This window comes from Eptatretus burgeri, chromosome 8 (genome assembly GCF_056783735.1).
Source record: "Eptatretus burgeri isolate ZD-2024b chromosome 8, Ebu_testis_v1, whole genome shotgun sequence".
NCBI classification, from domain to species: Eukaryota; Metazoa; Chordata; class Myxini; order Myxiniformes; family Myxinidae; genus Eptatretus; species Eptatretus burgeri.
In genome coordinates this window covers 16,404,914-16,423,828 of record NC_140968.1, presented here as the reverse complement: position 1 = coordinate 16,423,828, position 18,915 = coordinate 16,404,914, and the positions used below count along the sequence as shown (strand labels likewise).

Genomic DNA, 18,915 nt, shown 5'->3' with positions numbered 1-18,915 from the left:
CTTTTTCACATATCGAACATGTGTAAGGATGTTCTCCTGTATGGGACCTCATATGTATTTTCAAAATGCATGTGTGAGAGAAACCTTTATCACATACAGAGCATTTGTAAGGATGCTCTCCTGTATGGTTCCTCATGTGTGTTTTCAAATTGCCTTTTTGAGAGAAACCTTTGTCACATATGGAGCATTTGTAAGGACGCTCTCCTGTGTGGATCCTCATATGCTTATTCCAAGAGTCTTTTTGAGAGAAACCCTCATCACAAATGGAGCACTTGTAAGGTCGCTCTCCTGTGTGGATCCTCATGTGCTGATTCAAACCGCCTTTTTGAGAGAAACCTTTATCACAAACAGAGCATTTGTGTGGGCATTCTCCTCTGTGGGTCCTCATGTGTATGTTGATGTTTCTTGGTGAAGTAAAATCTTCATTGCATATTTTACACATTTGCCTTTTGATCACCTTTTTGGGTTTGTTTAATTTAATATTTATCTTTGTGCTGTTTTCACCAGATATATACTTGTAGTTTGAGGGTCGTGAGTCTTGATCTTGGTATTGTTTCTTCAAAATTGACATCTTCACAATCAAGCTGCTCCTGGACCTTGTCTGTCCAACTGGATTTCTTGATTGTCCTACGACAACAAACAGCAAGAAGTTATTTTACCTTTTTTTCTGTCAAACTCAAAATGCAAAATAAATCACAATTTTGAAAATTTTATAAACCTTCAATTCAAAAGATTGAATGTTCATTTTGTAGGTTTCTGCTCACCTGTTGCAGAACAGACAGGACTGCCATTTGAGAAATGAACAACTGAAGCTTCCTTTGCAGAAGCAAATCTTAAAGTGTCTGAGACACATGAACCGTTGTGTCGTCTGGATTCCACATTTACAGGATATACATCATCTAAAAACAATGAAAGACATGAAGTTGAAAACTGTGCAAATATAAATCCGGTCAACAGGTCATATGGAATTGACGTCACTTCCGCTGTTAGAACGAGGCTCCATAATGTTGCCGACATTACAAAATAGGAATCAAGGTGTTTCCAATGAGAAATATACAAATATGTTGTTGCGAATCTGGAAGCCATGAGCACACAGACATTCAGGTCCTATAGATCAGTTTTCTTGATAAGTATGTGTTTTATAGATAGCCCTTTCCCTAGTCTAGTGGGTAATTAAATGTGAATGTGCTACGATTGTTTTAGAACAACAATACATACTACAACGGCGCCATTCTCACGTTTGGCATGGAACTGGCACTTCAACATTCTCCAGCCGTGCGCGTGGGCGGAGTCCAATACAGACATGCTGTCCCTCCGTGGCCAATCGGCAGAGAGCAGGCATCTTCCATGCTCCATCTCCGATCCAAGATAATCGCCATTGAGCATGCGGTCTGAGTTGAAGCGGTAGGCGGAGCCACCAAATGCCCCTGCTGGAGACTCCGCCCAGAGGGATAGGAGCACCGCGCCCACCGCGCGCCTGTCCAATGGAGAGCGGACAAGGAGTCGCACGATGTTTCCCGTCCAATGGGAGGGATGACGAGGGCGCATGCGCAGAAGGTCGTTGGATGGGGGAGGGCCTATAAAGATCAGTTTCTGAGAGGTTTTTGTCTCTCTCTGTTCTGGACATCAACCTCGACCCAACTCCCCACTTTGGAAATCTTCTCGCTAACATCGACCTCGTCGGGGCTGCTGAGCTTTTCTTGTCGTCGCTGAAGGCTCTGCCTGGTTCGACGACGCCACCCGGAGTCCCAAGAGAAGGGGACATCCAGCCGCATGTTCGCGGCCAGGAAGCCTGCCGCCCCTGGCTCACAGCCGGACTGTCATCCTCGGCTGGAGAGCCACAATAAAGACCCTCAGAGTCGAATCATTCTGTATGGGTGTGCGTGTGTCTGTTTGTGACGCCAGTCTGGCAAGTAGTGAATTGCATAAGTGCTGTGCTGTACATACGTGTCTTCTAATAATTGGTTTAGATTTGTATTTTTAGCTGTGTCTCTCACAGCAAACGCTGGCTCGAAGAGAGCTCGCGTTGTTGTTCTTGTTCTTCTTCTGAAGACAAAACCTTGAGGACGTGGCTCTTTTATATACAGGATCCGGATCTCCATAAATACTAAACACCTGTACACATCCTCGTATTGAGGGTGCCTTTTGAGAGCGTCTATCATGAACTTTTAAATATATTCGGACATTTACTTTAAAGTTTCGAAAAGTTCACATTACTATTTAAAGATTCTTCCAATTAATGTGTTGTAATTTCGTAAATACACGATTTTCTCGTCATGAACAGGAGCCTCCATGACGGGTCTCGCTATTGGCTCCATCAAGGCATGTGACGAAATATCGGAAGTTGTTGTTTTTATTGCCTTTAGGATGCGGCTCTTGGACACATTTATCCTTGTTTTATTCACCTCCACCACCGAATGTGGACAGAGGTTATATTTTCACTCATGTTTTTGCAAACGGATTCAGGCGAAACTTCGTCGACAGGTTTGATTTATGATAAGGACAAATTGATGCGATTTTGGTGAAGATCCAGATCTGGATATGAGAATTTCTGAAGTGATTCTTAACCACTGGGAGATGAAGACAAAAAACGATCCACAGCACGATATTTCAAGAGGTTGTGGAAGAGTTGGCTCGGTGACAAGAACAAGCCATCAAGAAATGCCATTTTATTGCATTCATGAAGAAATGTCTTCAATCGCAACTCTGACCCTAAAATAAAAAATAAAAAAAACCCAGTTTGCGATGAATGCTCGCTTTCCACTCAACGATTCTTTTTTTCCAACTTCAGTGCCAACACACCCCTCTCAGTCCTCCCTCTCAAAGTAACCATCACACTCTTCTCCCTCCAAGCTTCCTTCTCACCCTCCTCAAAAACTCCCCCCCCCTCACCTTTCTCCCACCATTTACCCCCTTACTTACCCTTCTCAAAGCTGCCCGACACCCTTTTCATCCACAAAGCTGCCTCCTTCCCCTGCCCTCTCACCTCCATCTCATCTCATCTCTCCACATCCTCAAATCCTCAACTGCCTTCTGCCACCTCTCTTGCACCCCACTCTCCCCCAGCTCCACAGAGCGCTTTCTACTCTTCATCATCTGGCCCTCTCCCCGAGCTATTCTGCAAACCCCACACTCTTTCAAAAACTATCCTTACCTCCCCCTCCTCCCTTCTTCTACGCTCCCCCACCCCTCACATCCCCTGCACCCAAAACCTCCTCACCTCTCTCTTCATGAACAGTGTGGACCTCAAATATCCAAGGCCTTCGCTCAAACATTACAGATTTTCCATGCAGGTTGGCAGTGACAAACCAGACATAATCTGCCTCCAAAAACTTTTACAGTTCAAGACGTCTCTGACTCCCAAGTATCTCTCCCTGGTTACTCTCTCCTCTGGTATGACAGAACTGAGCCTCGTCCTGGTGGAGGAATTTCTCTCTTCATCAAAACTCTTGCTCACTCTCCATTCACTGCCCTCACTCCCCCACACTTCCAAGAATACCGCTGGCTAAGACTTCCCTCCACTCCCACCGCATGTATATATGTGTGCTGTACCGTCCACCAAACAGTAACGACTCCATTTTGCACCTCTCTATCTGAAAACATGGACCAACTTCTATCTTCTCATCCAAACTCTCTCTTCCTCGTATGTGGTGACTTCAATTGTAATCATGCCAGTTGGCTCGGTGTGGGTACCTCTCTCACCTGTCATGGCACAGCAAAAGTGGCACACACCATAACAGCAAAAGCTTTCTGCGACTCATTGGGACTGATACAATCTGACAATTTCATGACCTGGATCTCAACCAACAGTATTCTATCTCTTCTGGTTCTGATTTTGACAAATTTCCCTGAAAATATCTACTGTTCTTCCTCTGCTCCAATTAGTTCTTCTGACCACATGCTTGTCAAAGTGGACATCTCTCTGGCTGTTATCAGAGAACCACCTCACCGCCGTCGAGTCTGGCATTCCACTCAAGCTGACTGGCAGGGTCTCCAAGTTGCCGTCAAACTTCTAGACTCCCATCACTACTTTGTCCAACATCCACTCATTCTGGTAATTCTTTCAAAGAAACTTGCTTTCCCTCATGCACAGATTTATCCCCTCTCATCTTCAGTTGTCCGACCCTTCCTCCCGCCCATGGTTCACTGAAGCTTGTGGCGAGACAGTTGTCCTGAAACAACTTGCCTTTGCCTCATGGAAAGCAAACCCTGAGAGTCATCTCAGTTTCCTCAATAAAGCTAAGACAGAACAAATGTGCATCTACCATCAGGAGAGCCAGAAAACAAGTCTCTCCCTCTCAAACCTCTCTCCCTCCTCCAAATCTTGGTGGCATCAAATCAAATCTGTTTCTGGTGTGTGTTCCCCTTCCATCGCCTCCCTTACTTCAAACGGATGCACTGCTGATACAACACATGAAAAGGCTGAATGCACAAACGCGGTGTTTGCATCAAAATATTGTGGCCGAAACCCATCACTTTCTGTACCCACCTTACCCAGTCGCACGCAACTGCCCCTGGAATGCGTCCTTTTCGCCTGACAAGGTGGAGAGCTTGCTGTCAAACCCTGACTCAGATTCTGCAACCGGTTCAGACGGCATCAGCCCAAGTGTCCTAAAAACCTGCTCCTCTGCTCTTGCTCACCCTCTCTCTGTTCCATTCACCCTCTCATATCCTGAAGGTCATTTGCCACCTGCTTGGAAATCAGCAAACATAACTTCCCTGCATAAAAAGGTGCAAAATGAGATCCCTGCAATGACAGACCAATCAGCCTTCTCCCAATCATCAGCAAGGTTATGGAAACTATCATCTCTTCAGACACGAAATCCTTCCTCTTCTCCAATGGACTGATTTCCGATCATCAATTTGTTTTCATACCAGATCACTCGATCTCTCCGACTCTCCGGAAAACCCTCTTTAACTCTGCTGATGACCCAACCCTCGGCCGTACCATCTGTCATCCCTCAGACCGGCAAGCAGCAGCTTCTTCGCTCTCTGCAGATCTGGGTAAAAAAAAATCACAAACTGGTCCAACACGTGGAACATGTCTTTCAATCCAGACATCACACTCTCACTGTCTTTCCGAAAGGACCATTTGGAAACACTCCCCACCCCCCCCCCCCAAACCCATCAACTTTCTCAACAATCCTCTGTAAGAAGTTCTTTCATTCAAGCTTCTTGGTCTCACTGTCTGCCATGATCTTTCCTGGGAAAGCCACATTTCCAACCTGGCCTCCAAAGCCAGTCCCTGACTGGGAATCCTCTGTCGTGCAAAGTCCTTCCTCGGCCCACCTGAGCTCCTGAACACATACAAAGCTTTTATCCGCAGCCTGATGGAGTACGGCTCTCCACTCTGCGCTGATGCTCCTGCCTCCCACAATTCTCAGCATCACGCTCTGGAAACCAGGGCATTTCAGATCATTGGTCTCTCCCACGATGAGGCTGAGTCTTTGGGCCTCTCACCCTCTCTCACCACAGGCAGGTCACTGGTCTTTCTGTCTTCTACAGTCTCCTCCCTGGTCTCACCACCCCCTGCTCTGTCTGTGATTTGTCGCTACCATATTTCTGCAGGGCGCTCAAGGTCCGCGAACAACCCCCTTCTGGTAAACCTACCAAAATCACGAATTACTGCTCACCTCACACTTTCATTCCACTTTTTTCCTGCCTTTAGACGAAACTCCCTCACTCTGCTCCATCCCGTTCTTCCCTCAAGGTCTTCAAAACGGCAATTCACCACCACCTCTTATCTTCCCCCATCCAAACCGTCAATCTTTTCTACTCCTGTTGATCCACCCCAAACCCACCTCGTTCAATTTCCCTGCTTTCATTCCTGAAAGTCCCTGTAATGTCCATCTTGTATATCTCGTGTTCTCCCCCCCCCCATCCCTCTCCCTTCCACAGATCTCCTAATGTCTCTGTTCCCCACTGTTTTGTCCTTCCCACACCCTCCCCTCTGGTCTCATGCCCCCTTGCTGTGCATTGTGTGTTAGGTCTCATACGAGATGTCAGGTCAGGCCAGATAAGATCTGTGACTTTCTGCAGGTCAGTTCAGGTATGGGAGCATATGCCAGAGCAGCGTGTTGCTGCATCCACTTTCCGGCGGTACTCCAGGGGCCTCAGTCTGGCCATCCCCCAGGCAGATTCCTGGCCCATCCCCATCTCCTTGAGATGCCGATAAACCTGCTGCAACCACGAGGCACGTGGTCGTCCCATGAGCATCCTCCACTCACGAGACTCCCTCGCTGAGAGTATATGGTGAGCAGTCTCAGCATCAGGAAAATGAGCCACATGTTCATACAGCCGCAGCTGACGCTCAAGGACTATGCAGGTAACAAATCTCATTTGAGTCTCTCTCAGCAACCGCTCGTTGGACACAAAGTATGACCAGCGATAGCCAATCATTCTCCGAAGAGACCTGGTACCAAAGGAATTAAGTCTCCGTCTCAGATACTTGGTCAGAGTCCAAGTCTCGCATCCATAAAGCAAGACTGGAAGCACCAACGACCTGAAGACTCGGACTTTCGTCGGCGACTCAATCTTCTCCCCCACCAGGATTTTTCGTGAGGAGGGTGTATGATATGGACAACCAGCAGGATTAAAAACAAAACCTGTCAAAGGGTGGAGGAGCTCCTTGTGAGCCAAGGGCCATCCATATCTCGTGCCCAACTGTGTCTGCGGACATCCTCCTGCAGTTGGGTTACTTCTTATAAGGAGGTTCGTGGCAGGATTTAAACTCCGGCCAACATAAACTCTTCATTCCGCAAAACACAAAAATGCAGAGATCTGAAAACCCGCTCCGTGCGAGTACCTCCTGTGCAGCTTCCCTTCACAGGGCAGCTCACCGGATGACGGGATTGGGGCAAAGCCTTCGGGACCCCCAATCTTGGATGATAGGAGGGAAACCATGGGGTAACATTCCTGGGTCAGATTGCGGGAGAGAGTGTCGGAGTGGTGCTGAGGTGTTGTCCACCAGACGGCGGTCCGTTCCTTGGGTTAACCTGAGGCGGTCCCTTCAGGTGGGTGCCTGGAACGTCCTGACCCAAAGAGAGGATGAGCACGTGTCTGTTATCATCTGAGCTCAAGCGTTTGGACATCGGTATTGCAGCACTCTCTGATGTTCGGAGACCGGATTGCGGTGAGATCATGGTGGGTGGTAAAACCTACTATTGGTCTGGTCACTCTGATAGTTACGATTCCCAAGGAGTTGCTGCAGCAGTGTCAAATGAGATGACTCCAACGATAATTGAAGTAAGACCAGTCAACGAGCATATTATGAGACTGAGGATTTGTCATTCCTTAAGTGTCATATCCTTGGTCTCCGTTTATGCTCCAACTGAGGAGAGTGATCTCACCGTGAAGGATGCTTTCTACGCCACGCTCGAGACTGTGGTTGATCAGCGCCCCAGACGAGATACACTTCTTGTCTTGGGGGATTTCAATGCATCGACTGGAACTGATGGGGATGGTTATGAGACATGTGTTGGTCCCCATGGGTCAGGAACTATGAACCAGAATAGCACTAAGTTCCTTGACTTTGCAAGAAGTCATGGACTTAGGGTGGCCAGTTCATGGTTTCAGCACCCACAAGCTCATTGCTGGACTTGGTATTCCAACGCTGTCGGTGTGGCAAAGGAGATTGACCATGTCCTCATTGATGGTCGCTGGAGGATGATCCAGAACTGCAGGATCTACCGGAGTGCTCATTTCCGTAATACTACACACCGGCTTGTTGTAGCAACTCTGAAGTTGCACCTTACATCCAGGAGAATGGTGCCATCCCAGCCTTGGCTGGATGTTGGCAAGCTCAAGGATGAGAGGGTAGCTGAGGAGCTTGCGAACAAGCTGAGTGGAGATTTGAGGAGTCTGGGTGCTTTTGGAGGTCCTGAAGAGTTGTGGAGTGCCTTCAAGACCACCGTCCTTGATGTTTCCGGTGGATATCTTGGAACTCACCGTCAGGCAAAGAAGAATTTTGTCTCTCAAGGGACACTGTATACCATTGAACAGAGTCACAGGGTCAGGCTGAATGGCAGAGCTGAGCTGTTCAGGGAGCTGAGGCGTAAAACTTTATGTGTGCTAAGGGCGGACAAGGAGGCCTATGTCCGAGGAATCTGTGAGGGGGTAGACCATCACCTGTGGTCAAGGGATTCTAGTCCTGCTTACAGGGGAATTTGAGCATTGCGTTCATCCAAGCTTATCCCTCGGTGCACTGTAGTTGGAGCAGTGGGTGGGAGGCTCTTGACAGAGCAGTCCGAAGTGAAGGCCCGCTGGGCCGGTTACTTTGATCGGTTGTACCAGGTTGATCCACCAGATGTCGAGTTGGACGTCAGGGGTGTTACAATCCCTGTTGCTAACCCTCCAATCAACTGCGGTCCACCTTCGCTTGTGCAAACACAGGCTGCGGTGAACCGGTTGAAATGGCATAAAGCTTCAGGGATCTGTGGCATCCATGCTGAACTTCTCAAAGATGGTGGAAATGCTGCATTTGTGTCGTTGCATGCAGTTCTGAGCTCTGCCTGGAACACAGGCATTATCCCAACTGACTGGAAGAGGGGCCTTGTTGTCCCTCTCTGGATTGGGAAGGGTGATCGCCAAGATTGCAACAACTACCGAGGGGTGATTGCAACAACTACCCTCAGTGCCGGGCAAGGTCTTTGCTCGGATAATTCTTGATAGGGTTCGCCACCATCTGCTTGAGCACCAGCATCTAGAGCAGTCAGGCTTTACACCAAAGAGGTCAACGGTTGACCGTATCCTTGCTCTTTGGGTCCTCACCGAACGCAGACGAGAGTTTCGGCAGGGGCTGCTTGCAGCCTATGTTGATCTCTGTAAAGTGTTCGATTCAGTGAATCAGGATGCCCTCTGGAGGAACCTTGTCTTCTTGGGGTGCCACCAAAACTGATCGATCTGATGTCTGAACTATCCTCTGGTACTGAGAGTGCTGTGAGTTGTGGTGGTACCATCTCTGACATATTTCCAGTTGTGACTGGAGTTTTTCAGGGGTGTGCACTGGCCCCCACACTTTTCAGCACTTGTACGGACTGGATTTTAGGGAGGATGTCAGAAAGATCATGCTGCGGTGCATCGTTTGGGAATGTCAAGATCTCTGACCTTGATTTCACAGATGATACAGTAATCTTTGCGGAGGCTTTAGATAGATATCCTTTTGGGGGCCCTCGTGGTGGTGAATGAGGAGTCGGAGCCACTGGGATTACGGGTTTCTTGGGTCAAAACTAAGATCCAGGCTTTCGGTGACATCTTGGATGCTGCTGTCCTGTCTGTGTCTGTTTGTGGTGAAGATGTTGAGGTCGTGAAGAGATTCACTTACCTTGGCAGAGATATTCATGTCTCTGCCGGCTGTGAGTCAGAGGTCAATGGACGTCTGGGTCGGGCCTGACGAGTCATGGATTCACTGGATAATGGGGTGTGGCGCTGTCGGTACCTGTGCGGGAGGACGAAAGTCCGAGTCTGCAGGTCATTGATGCTTCCAGTCTTGCTTTATGGATGCGAGACTTGGACTCTGACAAAGGATCTGAGATGGAGACTTAATTCCTTTGGTACCAGGTCTCTTCAGAGAATCCTTGGCTATCACTGATCATACTCTGTGTTCAAGGAGTGGTTGCTGAGAGAGACTCAAATGAGATTTGTTAAATGCATAGTCCGTCAGCGTCAGCGTCAGCTGCAGCTGTATGGACATGTGGTTCGTTTTCCTGACGCTGATCCTGCTCACCAGATTCTCTCAGCGAGGGAGTCTCATGTGTGTTGCAGGCCAATGGGCCGACCACGTGCCTCGTGCTTGCAGCAGGTTGATCGGCATTTCATGGAGATGGGGATGGACCGGGCTTCTGCCTGGGGGATTTCCAAATGGAGGTCCCTGGAGCACCAGTGGAAAGTGGATGCAGCGACGCGCTGCTCTGGCGGATGCTCCCATTCCTGACCTGACCTCATACGAGCGTCGACAAGGTGTACAAAAAAAAAAAAAATCAAAAAAGCCGATTCAATTTTGGTTCAGGTCCGCATCCAGATCCGGCCTGTCAGTGTGATACAAAACGTAAACTTTTCAGCCTTGTCGAGCTATTGATACGAATCTGGCAGCCATGAGCACCCAACATTCAGGTCCTAATCGATCAGTTATATCGGAATGTATGTGTTTCGCGGTGGGGTCTGTGGGGAGAAAAATGTATATTAATGTATTCTAAATTGTAACAAATGGAGTTTTGGAAATGTAACTTTTATGCTGCAAGTTGAATTGGCTATCCTTTCTGGCCAAGAGACTTTTGCCCTAAATGATGATAAATGTCTTGGTCTGGAGCGGAGTGACCTGAGCTGAAAACAGCGAACCTTTGCCTCAAAATGTACAAAGTGTCTTCTCGTCTTAAGGACACGTCTGCAATCTGGGTTGATAGCCCCCACCACTCTCTCATGAAAGTATAAAATGCTTTGAAATGTAAAATTGTTTCAGTGCAAGTCAGTGGCTTGCAAGAAGTATTAGAATCTCAGTGGCTTGTGCTCCTTGGAACTGACCAAGTACCAAGTTAGAATAAAACTCTGATGTAATGTGGAGGTGAATTGAATCGGTTTGGTCTAACTGTTAACTTAAGTAAGAATAAATGAAATAGAACCAAATAATATTACAATCAATGGGGATTCTTAAGTTCATTGTACGAGGGTGAGAAGTGTATGGTGTATAATTAGAATAATAAATTGTTTCACAAGGAAGGACTTGTGTGGACATCAGTTATCAGTGTCAATGGGTTTTATGCAGGATTTTATTACCAAATCGGACAAAACGTTAAACTCTGCCTGAAGTCAAATAGGATTCCACATTCGGCCAGGTAGAATCCTTCAACGATCACAAGGTGGGTTAAAAAAAAATCCACATCAGGTCCCATCCTATGTTTACTGGGTAATTAAGTGTATGTGCGATGCACAGTTATTTTAGAGATAGGATTTTTACCCCAACGACAACAACAACAACACTCAGCTTGCGGAATTCTTTGCGCGCTCGCCGGCATGTGCGTGGGCGGAATTCCATAACCCAGGTAGTGTGGATGTCGCACCAAAAATGGTCACGAAGCGTTTCGTTCTGGCTGCGTGCCAAATAAGGGTAGGCGTCATTTTCTGCTCAATGGGCAACGCGCAGAACAGAGCCGGGGCAGTCCTTCGCAGGAAGGCGGAGCTGCGACACGCCATCCACCCAATGGGAGCAGGCGACGAGGGAGTGGACCGTGCCCCAAAAGGACGACGAATGATGATTGAGGATTGCGTCCCGTCTGCTCGAGCGTGCTTCTGTCTGGGTCTGCGGCTGACTGCATCGCACGCATCCAAGGCGTCTCGTCTAATGCATGACTACAATCTGTCGACCATCTCAACACGGGAGATCACGTCGTCTCGCCTCCTCTGGGTTCGGCTGCTCTGGTCCATTCTTTGGCGACTGGTGCTCCGGGAAGGTGCAGACGTCAAGCCTCGCGAACGCGGCCAGGTAGCCAGCACATTCTCTTCCCTCAGCTCATCTTCCCTCCGAGCTGGAGGGGAAATAAAGACCTCGAGGTCCATGTCTTTGTGTGTGTGTGTGTGTGTGTGTGTGTGTGTGTGTGTGTGTGTGTGTGTGTGTGTGTGTGTGTGTGTGTGTGTGTGTGTGTGTGTGTGTGTGTGTGTGTGTGTGTGTGTGTGTGTGTCCGTGGGCCCTGTCTCGAAGTAGAATTGTTTAAGGAATTGCTTGTACATTTGATACCCTTCTTTATTCGGACAACTCTGCCCTTACGTGATCCCCTCATACCCCGATTATTGTTGTTAAATTCCCCTCTTGTTGAAGGTACCAGTTCGTTCTTTGTCATTTCTGCCATTGGTTTGCCACGGTGCGTATTGGGGATTAGGAAGGCCATTGTTGCGGTAATTGTGCATTTGGAACGATGGGCCTCGGTAAACATCAGCTCGGGCCACACATGGTAATGGCTCGTTCCGCTCGAGGCTTGTCGAGGGTGTGAATTCCCCGGTAAGCTTTTCCGCGTGGGCACTTAGGTATATTGAAATTGGCCATTAACCCTACTCCACGCGGTCAAATTATTGGCGATTCATGGTCCTGTAAGAGGCCCGTGCCTTCCAGACTTATTCGAGGGTCACGACCTAAATTCCGGTGTGTTCGTTGGAGCCGACTCCACTGCTCCCTCTCGCAGTCGAGCACGCCAACGATACCCAGCCCCACAACAATATGAGCTCGACTGAGTGCCATTCTCAATATATTTTTGTTCAATACAAATATTTATGTTCATTGCACGTGTTGAAGAAAGGATGATGGAGAGGAGTTCAGGTGTGCCAAGGAAGGACTTTGTATGACAAAGGATGCAGAGTCAGTAGCTGACTTTTGAGGACAACTTTGAAATGTGGTTTGTGCAAAAAAGATCATGGCTGACAGTGAGACCGAGGATTTGAAGTGAATGAGCTTCAGTAAGATTGTTAGAAAAGTAGATGGGGTGGTGAGGAGAGGGGGGGGGTTACCAGATAAACCTTATGGAATGGGATAATGAGAGTATAATACTTGTCAGGATTGAAAGACATATTCAGAGTGTTTTGCCTTCTTGAGATTTTGTCAAGGTCTGGAGAGGGGGAAGATGCTGCAGGCTACCTGTCTGAAGAAAGAGGGATGTCAGCACAGAGTGAGATTACCAAGAAACACACAAAAGAGGATTTTCCAGAGTCAGAGATCATTCATGAAGATTAGGAATTGGACTGGACCTCAAAAACTGCTTTGGGACACTCCAGCCTTCACAGGGAGAAGAGATGTTGTTTCATATGCAGCCTGTGGCTGCTGGTTACATCATTTTTTTTTATATTCGCATGGCTGCGCCGTTAAATCAGTGCCCATGTTACGAGTAAGCTGGTACTCATTTTGCCGACCTCAGAAGGATGACCAGCTGAATCAACCCACTTGGTGTGATTTCAATGGCAGCTCGTTTGTCATCAATCCAGTCATTAAAGAAAATGCTTCTTCCTTTAAAATCGTATTGAAATGCTTATCTTCCCTTCTTTATCTGGCATCAGCACTCCACGTGTTCTTCTTCATTGTGATTTATTTTTCCTATTGTTCTTGTTCTCCTTCTTCAACACAGGCGTATTTTGTAAATCTGTCTCACGGAAACGCTGGTTCTGTCATCCGTCCTCAGGTTATACAGGTCGACCTTTCTCTGTGCTTTGAACAAAAATGCCATCCACCCATCCCACGATGCTCATCTCAGAAAGTGAAATATAGGACTCATGGGAAGGTGTGTGCAGAGGTTGTCTGCACACAACAATCAAATCCCATTCACGATGTTTTGCAGTCACACCCCTCCGTGTCCGTGCTCTCTCAAACATCGACTCCAAGCCCACGTCCTTCCACATGTCCCACTCTTCAGCATCGCTCCACTTCATGTCCCCTCTTTCTGCATCCCCCTGAAGCCATCCTCTTCAAACTCCCCCCCCCACTCGTCCTGCCCCTCGTAATTTACCTTTCACCTCATCCCCTCCCACACCTACTCAGCCTACGCCCACGCAAAACTTTCTCCACCATCACTCAATGTGGGTACCTCAAACATCTGAGGCCTCTGCTCCATCCTAACAGATCTTTCAATCCAGGTTGCAGCTCACAGCCCAGATATTATGTGGTGAACAAAATCCTTTCTCCAATGGGATGTCCCTCATTCTGTCCATGCCTATATCAGTGGCAAACAAACTACTTTCTGCATGTGCATAATTTAAATGTGCTGTTACAAGGAAATTTTACACAGTCGGAGGCCATTTGGCCGATCTTGCCTGCGTCAATTAAACATGGAACACTTTGGAATTGAATGTGAGTTGGAAGAAAAAACATTCACTTTGCATATCAAGAATGTAAATGTCTTCGACAACAAAAAAAATTGTTCCAGAAGAGATTCCATAAGTTACAAGAAAAAAAAACACATCAATGGTTGACATCAAGGTATTTTTTGACGTGATAGGTTGTATAAAATAGTGACATACCAGACTTGGGTGTGAATCCATCATCATGATGGTGGAGGTTGCAGACATCACTGAAACCGATTCCCTGGAAACCAGGAACATTTTCCAGCTGCACCTTCTGGAAACCACGAAACTTTTGGCAGAAACTGGAAAGTTCTCGAATAACATTCTCCAAGTTGACGAATAGACTTCCCAACAGAGAAGAGCCTACAAGCTGGACAACCTGCGGCTTCAAAAAAGATTTCACAAATTTACAGAAGTCAGCATACATTGCAAATTTAAATTTCTCTTTGGCGAGAGAGAGGAGCTCTGTTCGCAATGAATCGGAGTCTGTACAAGCTCGAAGAACCTTCTGATTCTCAATTCCAAGTATACTGATCACTGCTTGGGCTGTTTCTGCTCTCAGACCATGTGATTGGAGCCATTCCAAGAAGTTGTCCATTTCACCGATGACCTGCCAGGGACACAATGCTTGTGTTAACAAAGGAAAGTTTATCCATGTTATTTTCTGGACTCTGTATTTTATCCAATCAATGCAGGGATTTACAGCCAGTTTGTTCACCCCATGTGCGCTGGTAGAACGGCCTTGAGGAAGGCACACTTGCCCCCGAGTTTCTAGCTTGGGTTTGAATCCCGACACTGCTATAAACTGTCGCCGTGGTGTTTCACCCACAGGAAAAGGGATCAATGTGTTTGCCATCCTTCGGAGGAACGTTTAACTGGGCATCCCCTCTCACAGCATTAGTTGGTGGATATTAAAAATCCCATGGCAACTTCCTTGAACAGTAGTCAATCTATCACTGGCACGCTGCCCAAATTCCAAATTTCTTCTCAAATTTACAGGTGGTTCCACATCAGTGGCACAGCAATGATGCAACCAGCAGCCACTGCAATCAAGATGAAAGAACCAAAAGAATAAAGGGTGAAAGAACCCCTCACCTCAACTCCCCTGCCTTGCTCTCTCATTATTGTTTCATGAGAAAGCAAATAATCAGTCCATGAGCAAAATTGTAATGCATCAAAAATAACACCACGTTTGCACAAAATAAGGACAAAACAAGCAGAAAAGCCATGGTCGGGAAGAACCTCTTATTCCTTTTCTTCTTCTTCATTTCCCTTTCATGGACTCCCAGCAGCATTAAATACAAAACCTACCAAAAGGGTGGAGGAGCTCCTTATGAGCCAATGGCCATCCATATCTGGTGCCAACTGTATCTGTGAACGTCCTCAAGCAGTTGATTACCTTGCCTTGGAGTTTGGTGGCAGTATTTGCACTCCGGCCACCACAATACACTGTGAGAGCAGTGAGAGCAGGAGGCAGTGGTGAGTGGGCAGTGAGAGCAGGAAGCAGTGGTGAGTGGGCAGTGAGATCAGGACGCAGTGGTGAGTGGGCAGTGAGAGCAGGAGGCAGTGGTGAGTGGGCAGTGAGATCAGGACGCAGTGGTGAGTGGGCAGTGAGAGCAGGAGGCAGTGGTGAGTGGGCAGTGAGAGCAGGACGCAGTGGTGAGTGGGCAGTGAGAGCAGGACGCAGTGGTGAGTGGGCAGTGAGAGCAGGAGGCAGTGGTGAGTGGGCAGTGAGAGCAGGAGGCAGTGGTGAGTGGACAGTGAGAGCAGGAGGCAGTGGTGAGTGGACAGTGAGAGCAGGAGGCAGTGGTGAGTGGGCAATGAGAGCAGGAAGCAGTGGTGAGTGGGCAGTGAGGGCAGGGAGTGGTGAGGAGCAGTGAGGGCAGGCAGTGGTGAGGTGGCAGTGAGAGAAGGCAGTGAGGGCAGGCCGTGGCGAGGAGTCGTGTTGGCAGGCAGTGGTGAGGGGGCAGTGATGGCAGGCAGTGGTGAGGAGGTAGTGATGGCAGGCATTGGTGAGGAGGTAGTGATGGCAGGCATTGGTGAAGAGGTAGTGATGGCAGGCAGTGGTGAGGAGGTAGAGAGAGCAGGCAGTGTTAAGGGGGCAGTGAGAGCAGGCAGTGGTAAGGGGGCAGTGAGAGCAGGAGCAGTGGTGAGTGAACAGTGAGAGCAGGCAGTGGGCAGGAGGCAGTGATGGCAGGCAGTGGTGAGGAGGTAATGAATGCAGGCAGTGGTGTCGCAGATTGGGTCTTGTCAAGGGATACTGTGTGGTTGATGTTGTATATTCTTCGTCCCAAAACACCCTTTTCCCAGCAACAAATTTTTTTTTTTTTAATTTATTGTATTTCAACACCCTGGTGATATCCCAGTATGATGGGGGTGAGGCAGGGTGGTGGGTCCGGCCTGTTGGGGGGTGGGGTTGGGTCAGCTGGTTGGGGGTGGAGCTGGGCATGGGCGGCGGGACTGGCCTGATGGCGTGGGGTAGGGCGGGGGGCCGGCATTATGGGGGGCAGGGTAGGCCTGATTGTGGGCAGGGCCGGCCTGATGGAGGGCAGGGCCAGCTTGATGGGGGCAGGGCCGGCCTGATTGGGGGCAGGGCCGGCCTGATGGGGGGTGGCCTGATCAGGGTGGGGCAGGGCGGTGGGGCCGGAGTGATCGGGATGGGGCAGGGTCGGCCTGATGGGGGCAGGGTCGGCCTGATGGGGGGCAGGGTCGGCCTGATGGGGGCAGGGTCGGCCTGATGGGGGCAGGGTCGGCCTGATGGGGGGCAGGGTCGGCCTGCTGGGGGGGCAGGGTCGGCCTGATGGCGGTGGGGCAGGCCTGATTGGGGTGGGGCAGGGCGGGGGGGGCGGCATGATGGGGGTGGGGCAGGGCAGCGGGGCCGGCATGATGGGGGTGGGGCAGGGTAGGCCTGATTGGGGGCGGGGTCGGCCTGATGGGGGGCAGGGTCGGCCTGATGGGGGGCAGGGTCGGCCTGATGGGGGCAGGGTCGGCCTGATGGGGGCAGGGTCGGCCTGATGGGGGGCAGGGTCGGCCTGATGGGGGCAGGGTCGGCCTGATGGGGGCAGGGTCGGCCTGATGGGGGGCAGGGTCGGCCTGCTGGGGGGCAGGGTCGGCCTGCTGGGGGGCAGGGTCGGCCTGATGGCGGTGGGGCAGGGCCTGCCTGATCGTGGTGGGGCAGGGTAGCGGGGCCTGCCTGATCGGGGTGGGGCAGGGCGGCGGGGCCTGCCTGATCAGGGTGGGGCAGGGTGGCGGGGCCTGCCTGATCGGGGTGGGACAGGACGGCGGGGCCGGTCTGATATGTGTGGGGCAGGGTCAGCCAGACGGGGGGCAGGGCCAGCATGATCGGGGTGGGCGGGGTGGCGGGGCCGGCCTGATGGGGGTGGGGGCCGGGCAGCGGGACCGGCCTGATGGGGGGTCGGCCTGATGGGGGTCAGGGTCGGTCTAATGGGGGCAGGGCCGGTCTGCTGGGGGCAGGGCGGCGGGCCGGCTTGATCGGGGTGTGGCAGGATTGGCCTGATGGGGTGGGGCAGGGTCGGCCTGATGGGGTGGGGCAGGGTCGGCCTGATGGGGTGGGGCAGGGTCGGCCTGATGGGGTGGGGCAGGGTCGGCCTGATGGGGTGGGGGCAGGGTCAGCCTGATGGGGTGGGGGCAGGGTCAGCCTGATGGGGTGGGGGCAGGGTCGGTCTGATGAGGGGGGCAGGGCAGTGGGTGCAGTGCGACACGGAAATGGGGGGGGGGCAGCATTATCTCTCCGAGTTCGAGATTTCCGGAATGATTTCCCAGTGAAGTCCAATTGACCTGAGATGGAATGTCCGTGGAAGGTTAACGAGGATGTTACATTTTAGACCCACACGATGTTTATGAGTTTTTGGATTATGAATCAGGTTTTTCATCTCCATTCGGGTTCTGAACGTTAAATATCCCACGGAACAGGTAAAGTAGGTTATCGTACCTCATCCCCTCGTTACACCTCCTCATGTCGATATCAAATTGGATTTACAAGTTAATTATAAAAGGTTTCTGGTAGTTTTGTAGTTAAAAGGAAGAATGAGGTTTAATCCTCGTTGTGGGAAGTTTAGTGACGATGTGATATAAAACAATGTGAATAAAACAAAACGAGTGAAAATCACCTCATGAAATCAACAATCAAACACCTCAACAAACATTCAATAAAAACTCCTTTAACTTTCCTTCATTTCCGTCATCAAGGAACAGAAAATTATTTTATATTTAAATTAACGGTTCACGGATCTTTCTCAGTGTTAAATAAGAATCCCGAAAATACCTCTTCGATCAGTTCCTCCTCGACCACGTGGACCTGAGTTCGAGTTCCGGTTCAAGTTTTGCCGAAAATCGATGGTTTGGTTCCTTTCAAAGACGAGATTATTATTGCAAATTTATCATTTGTCTCCTCTTGAGCCTGAAGTCCTTTCCACACCTCCGACTCATCGCTGCTTTCTTCCACAGGCCTCACTCTCTTCGTGCCCCACTTCCCCGGAAGCTCAAACCACTTGCGAAGGACACGCCCAGTCAGAGGACACGCCCAGTCAGAGGACACGCCCAGTCAGACGACACGCCCAGTCAGACGACACGCCCAGTCAGACGACACGCCCAGTCAGAGGGCACGCCCAATCAGAGGACACGCCCAATCAGAGGACACGCCCAGTCGTCGTGTGCCGCTCCACCCTTAATTCCGTCATTGTTGTGCAATAGAAACAAGCCGATTTCACGATGGAGGCTTCAATTCACCCAATCAAGGTGATATCTGAAAGCAGAAACAAAACACAAGTATAAATATTAACAATCGTAATAAGACAGTTCATGGTAAACACAATACATTACTTTAAACGAGATCAACGAACGTCTCACCGAATCACATAACGAAGACACCGGAAACCCCGGATCTCCTCACAGCTAACGACAACGAGGACAACGACGACAGCGACGACAACGACAACGACAACACTTTAAAGATTCATCACATTCACCCACCCTTTAAAGTTCAACCAAATATCTCCTAAGATATTCAGCATGGCGTCTGATCCGTTCAGATCACCGCTGTAATGTCGTGGTCGAGGTGCGCGGAGGCAGACACGAGCC

The 18,915-nt window shown here is 49.6% G+C and overlaps 3 protein-coding genes across 3 annotated transcripts in view; all 3 read right to left on the bottom strand.

Moving 5' to 3' along the window:
- The window catches only part of LOC147021200 (uncharacterized), a 225,160-nt gene extending 206,956 nt beyond the window's left edge, over positions 1-18,204 (bottom strand). Inside the window, exon 1 of the mRNA XM_085893695.1 lies at positions 18,101-18,204. The gene's annotated coding sequence lies outside the window, so the exon portion shown is untranslated. The remainder of the gene's footprint in view (positions 1-18,100) is intronic.
- Positions 1-18,240, bottom strand: part of LOC147021199 (uncharacterized) — a 476,008-nt gene extending 457,768 nt beyond the window's left edge. Inside the window, exon 1 of the mRNA XM_085893646.1 lies at positions 18,101-18,240. The gene's annotated coding sequence lies outside the window, so the exon portion shown is untranslated. The remainder of the gene's footprint in view (positions 1-18,100) is intronic.
- Positions 1-18,374, bottom strand: part of LOC147021198 (uncharacterized) — a 19,248-nt gene extending 874 nt beyond the window's left edge. The window contains exons 1-4 of the mRNA XM_085893669.1: positions 18,101-18,374; positions 13,993-14,425; positions 765-899; positions 1-627 (exon numbers count right to left, since the gene is read on the bottom strand). The exon at positions 1-627 is cut by the window's left edge and continues 874 nt beyond it. Coding sequence (XP_085749795.1) covers positions 1-627; positions 765-899; positions 13,993-14,413 — 1,183 coding nt within the window. The 5' untranslated portion in view covers positions 14,414-14,425; positions 18,101-18,374. The remainder of the gene's footprint in view (positions 628-764; positions 900-13,992; positions 14,426-18,100) is intronic.
- Between the last annotated feature and the right edge of the window lie 541 nt (positions 18,375-18,915).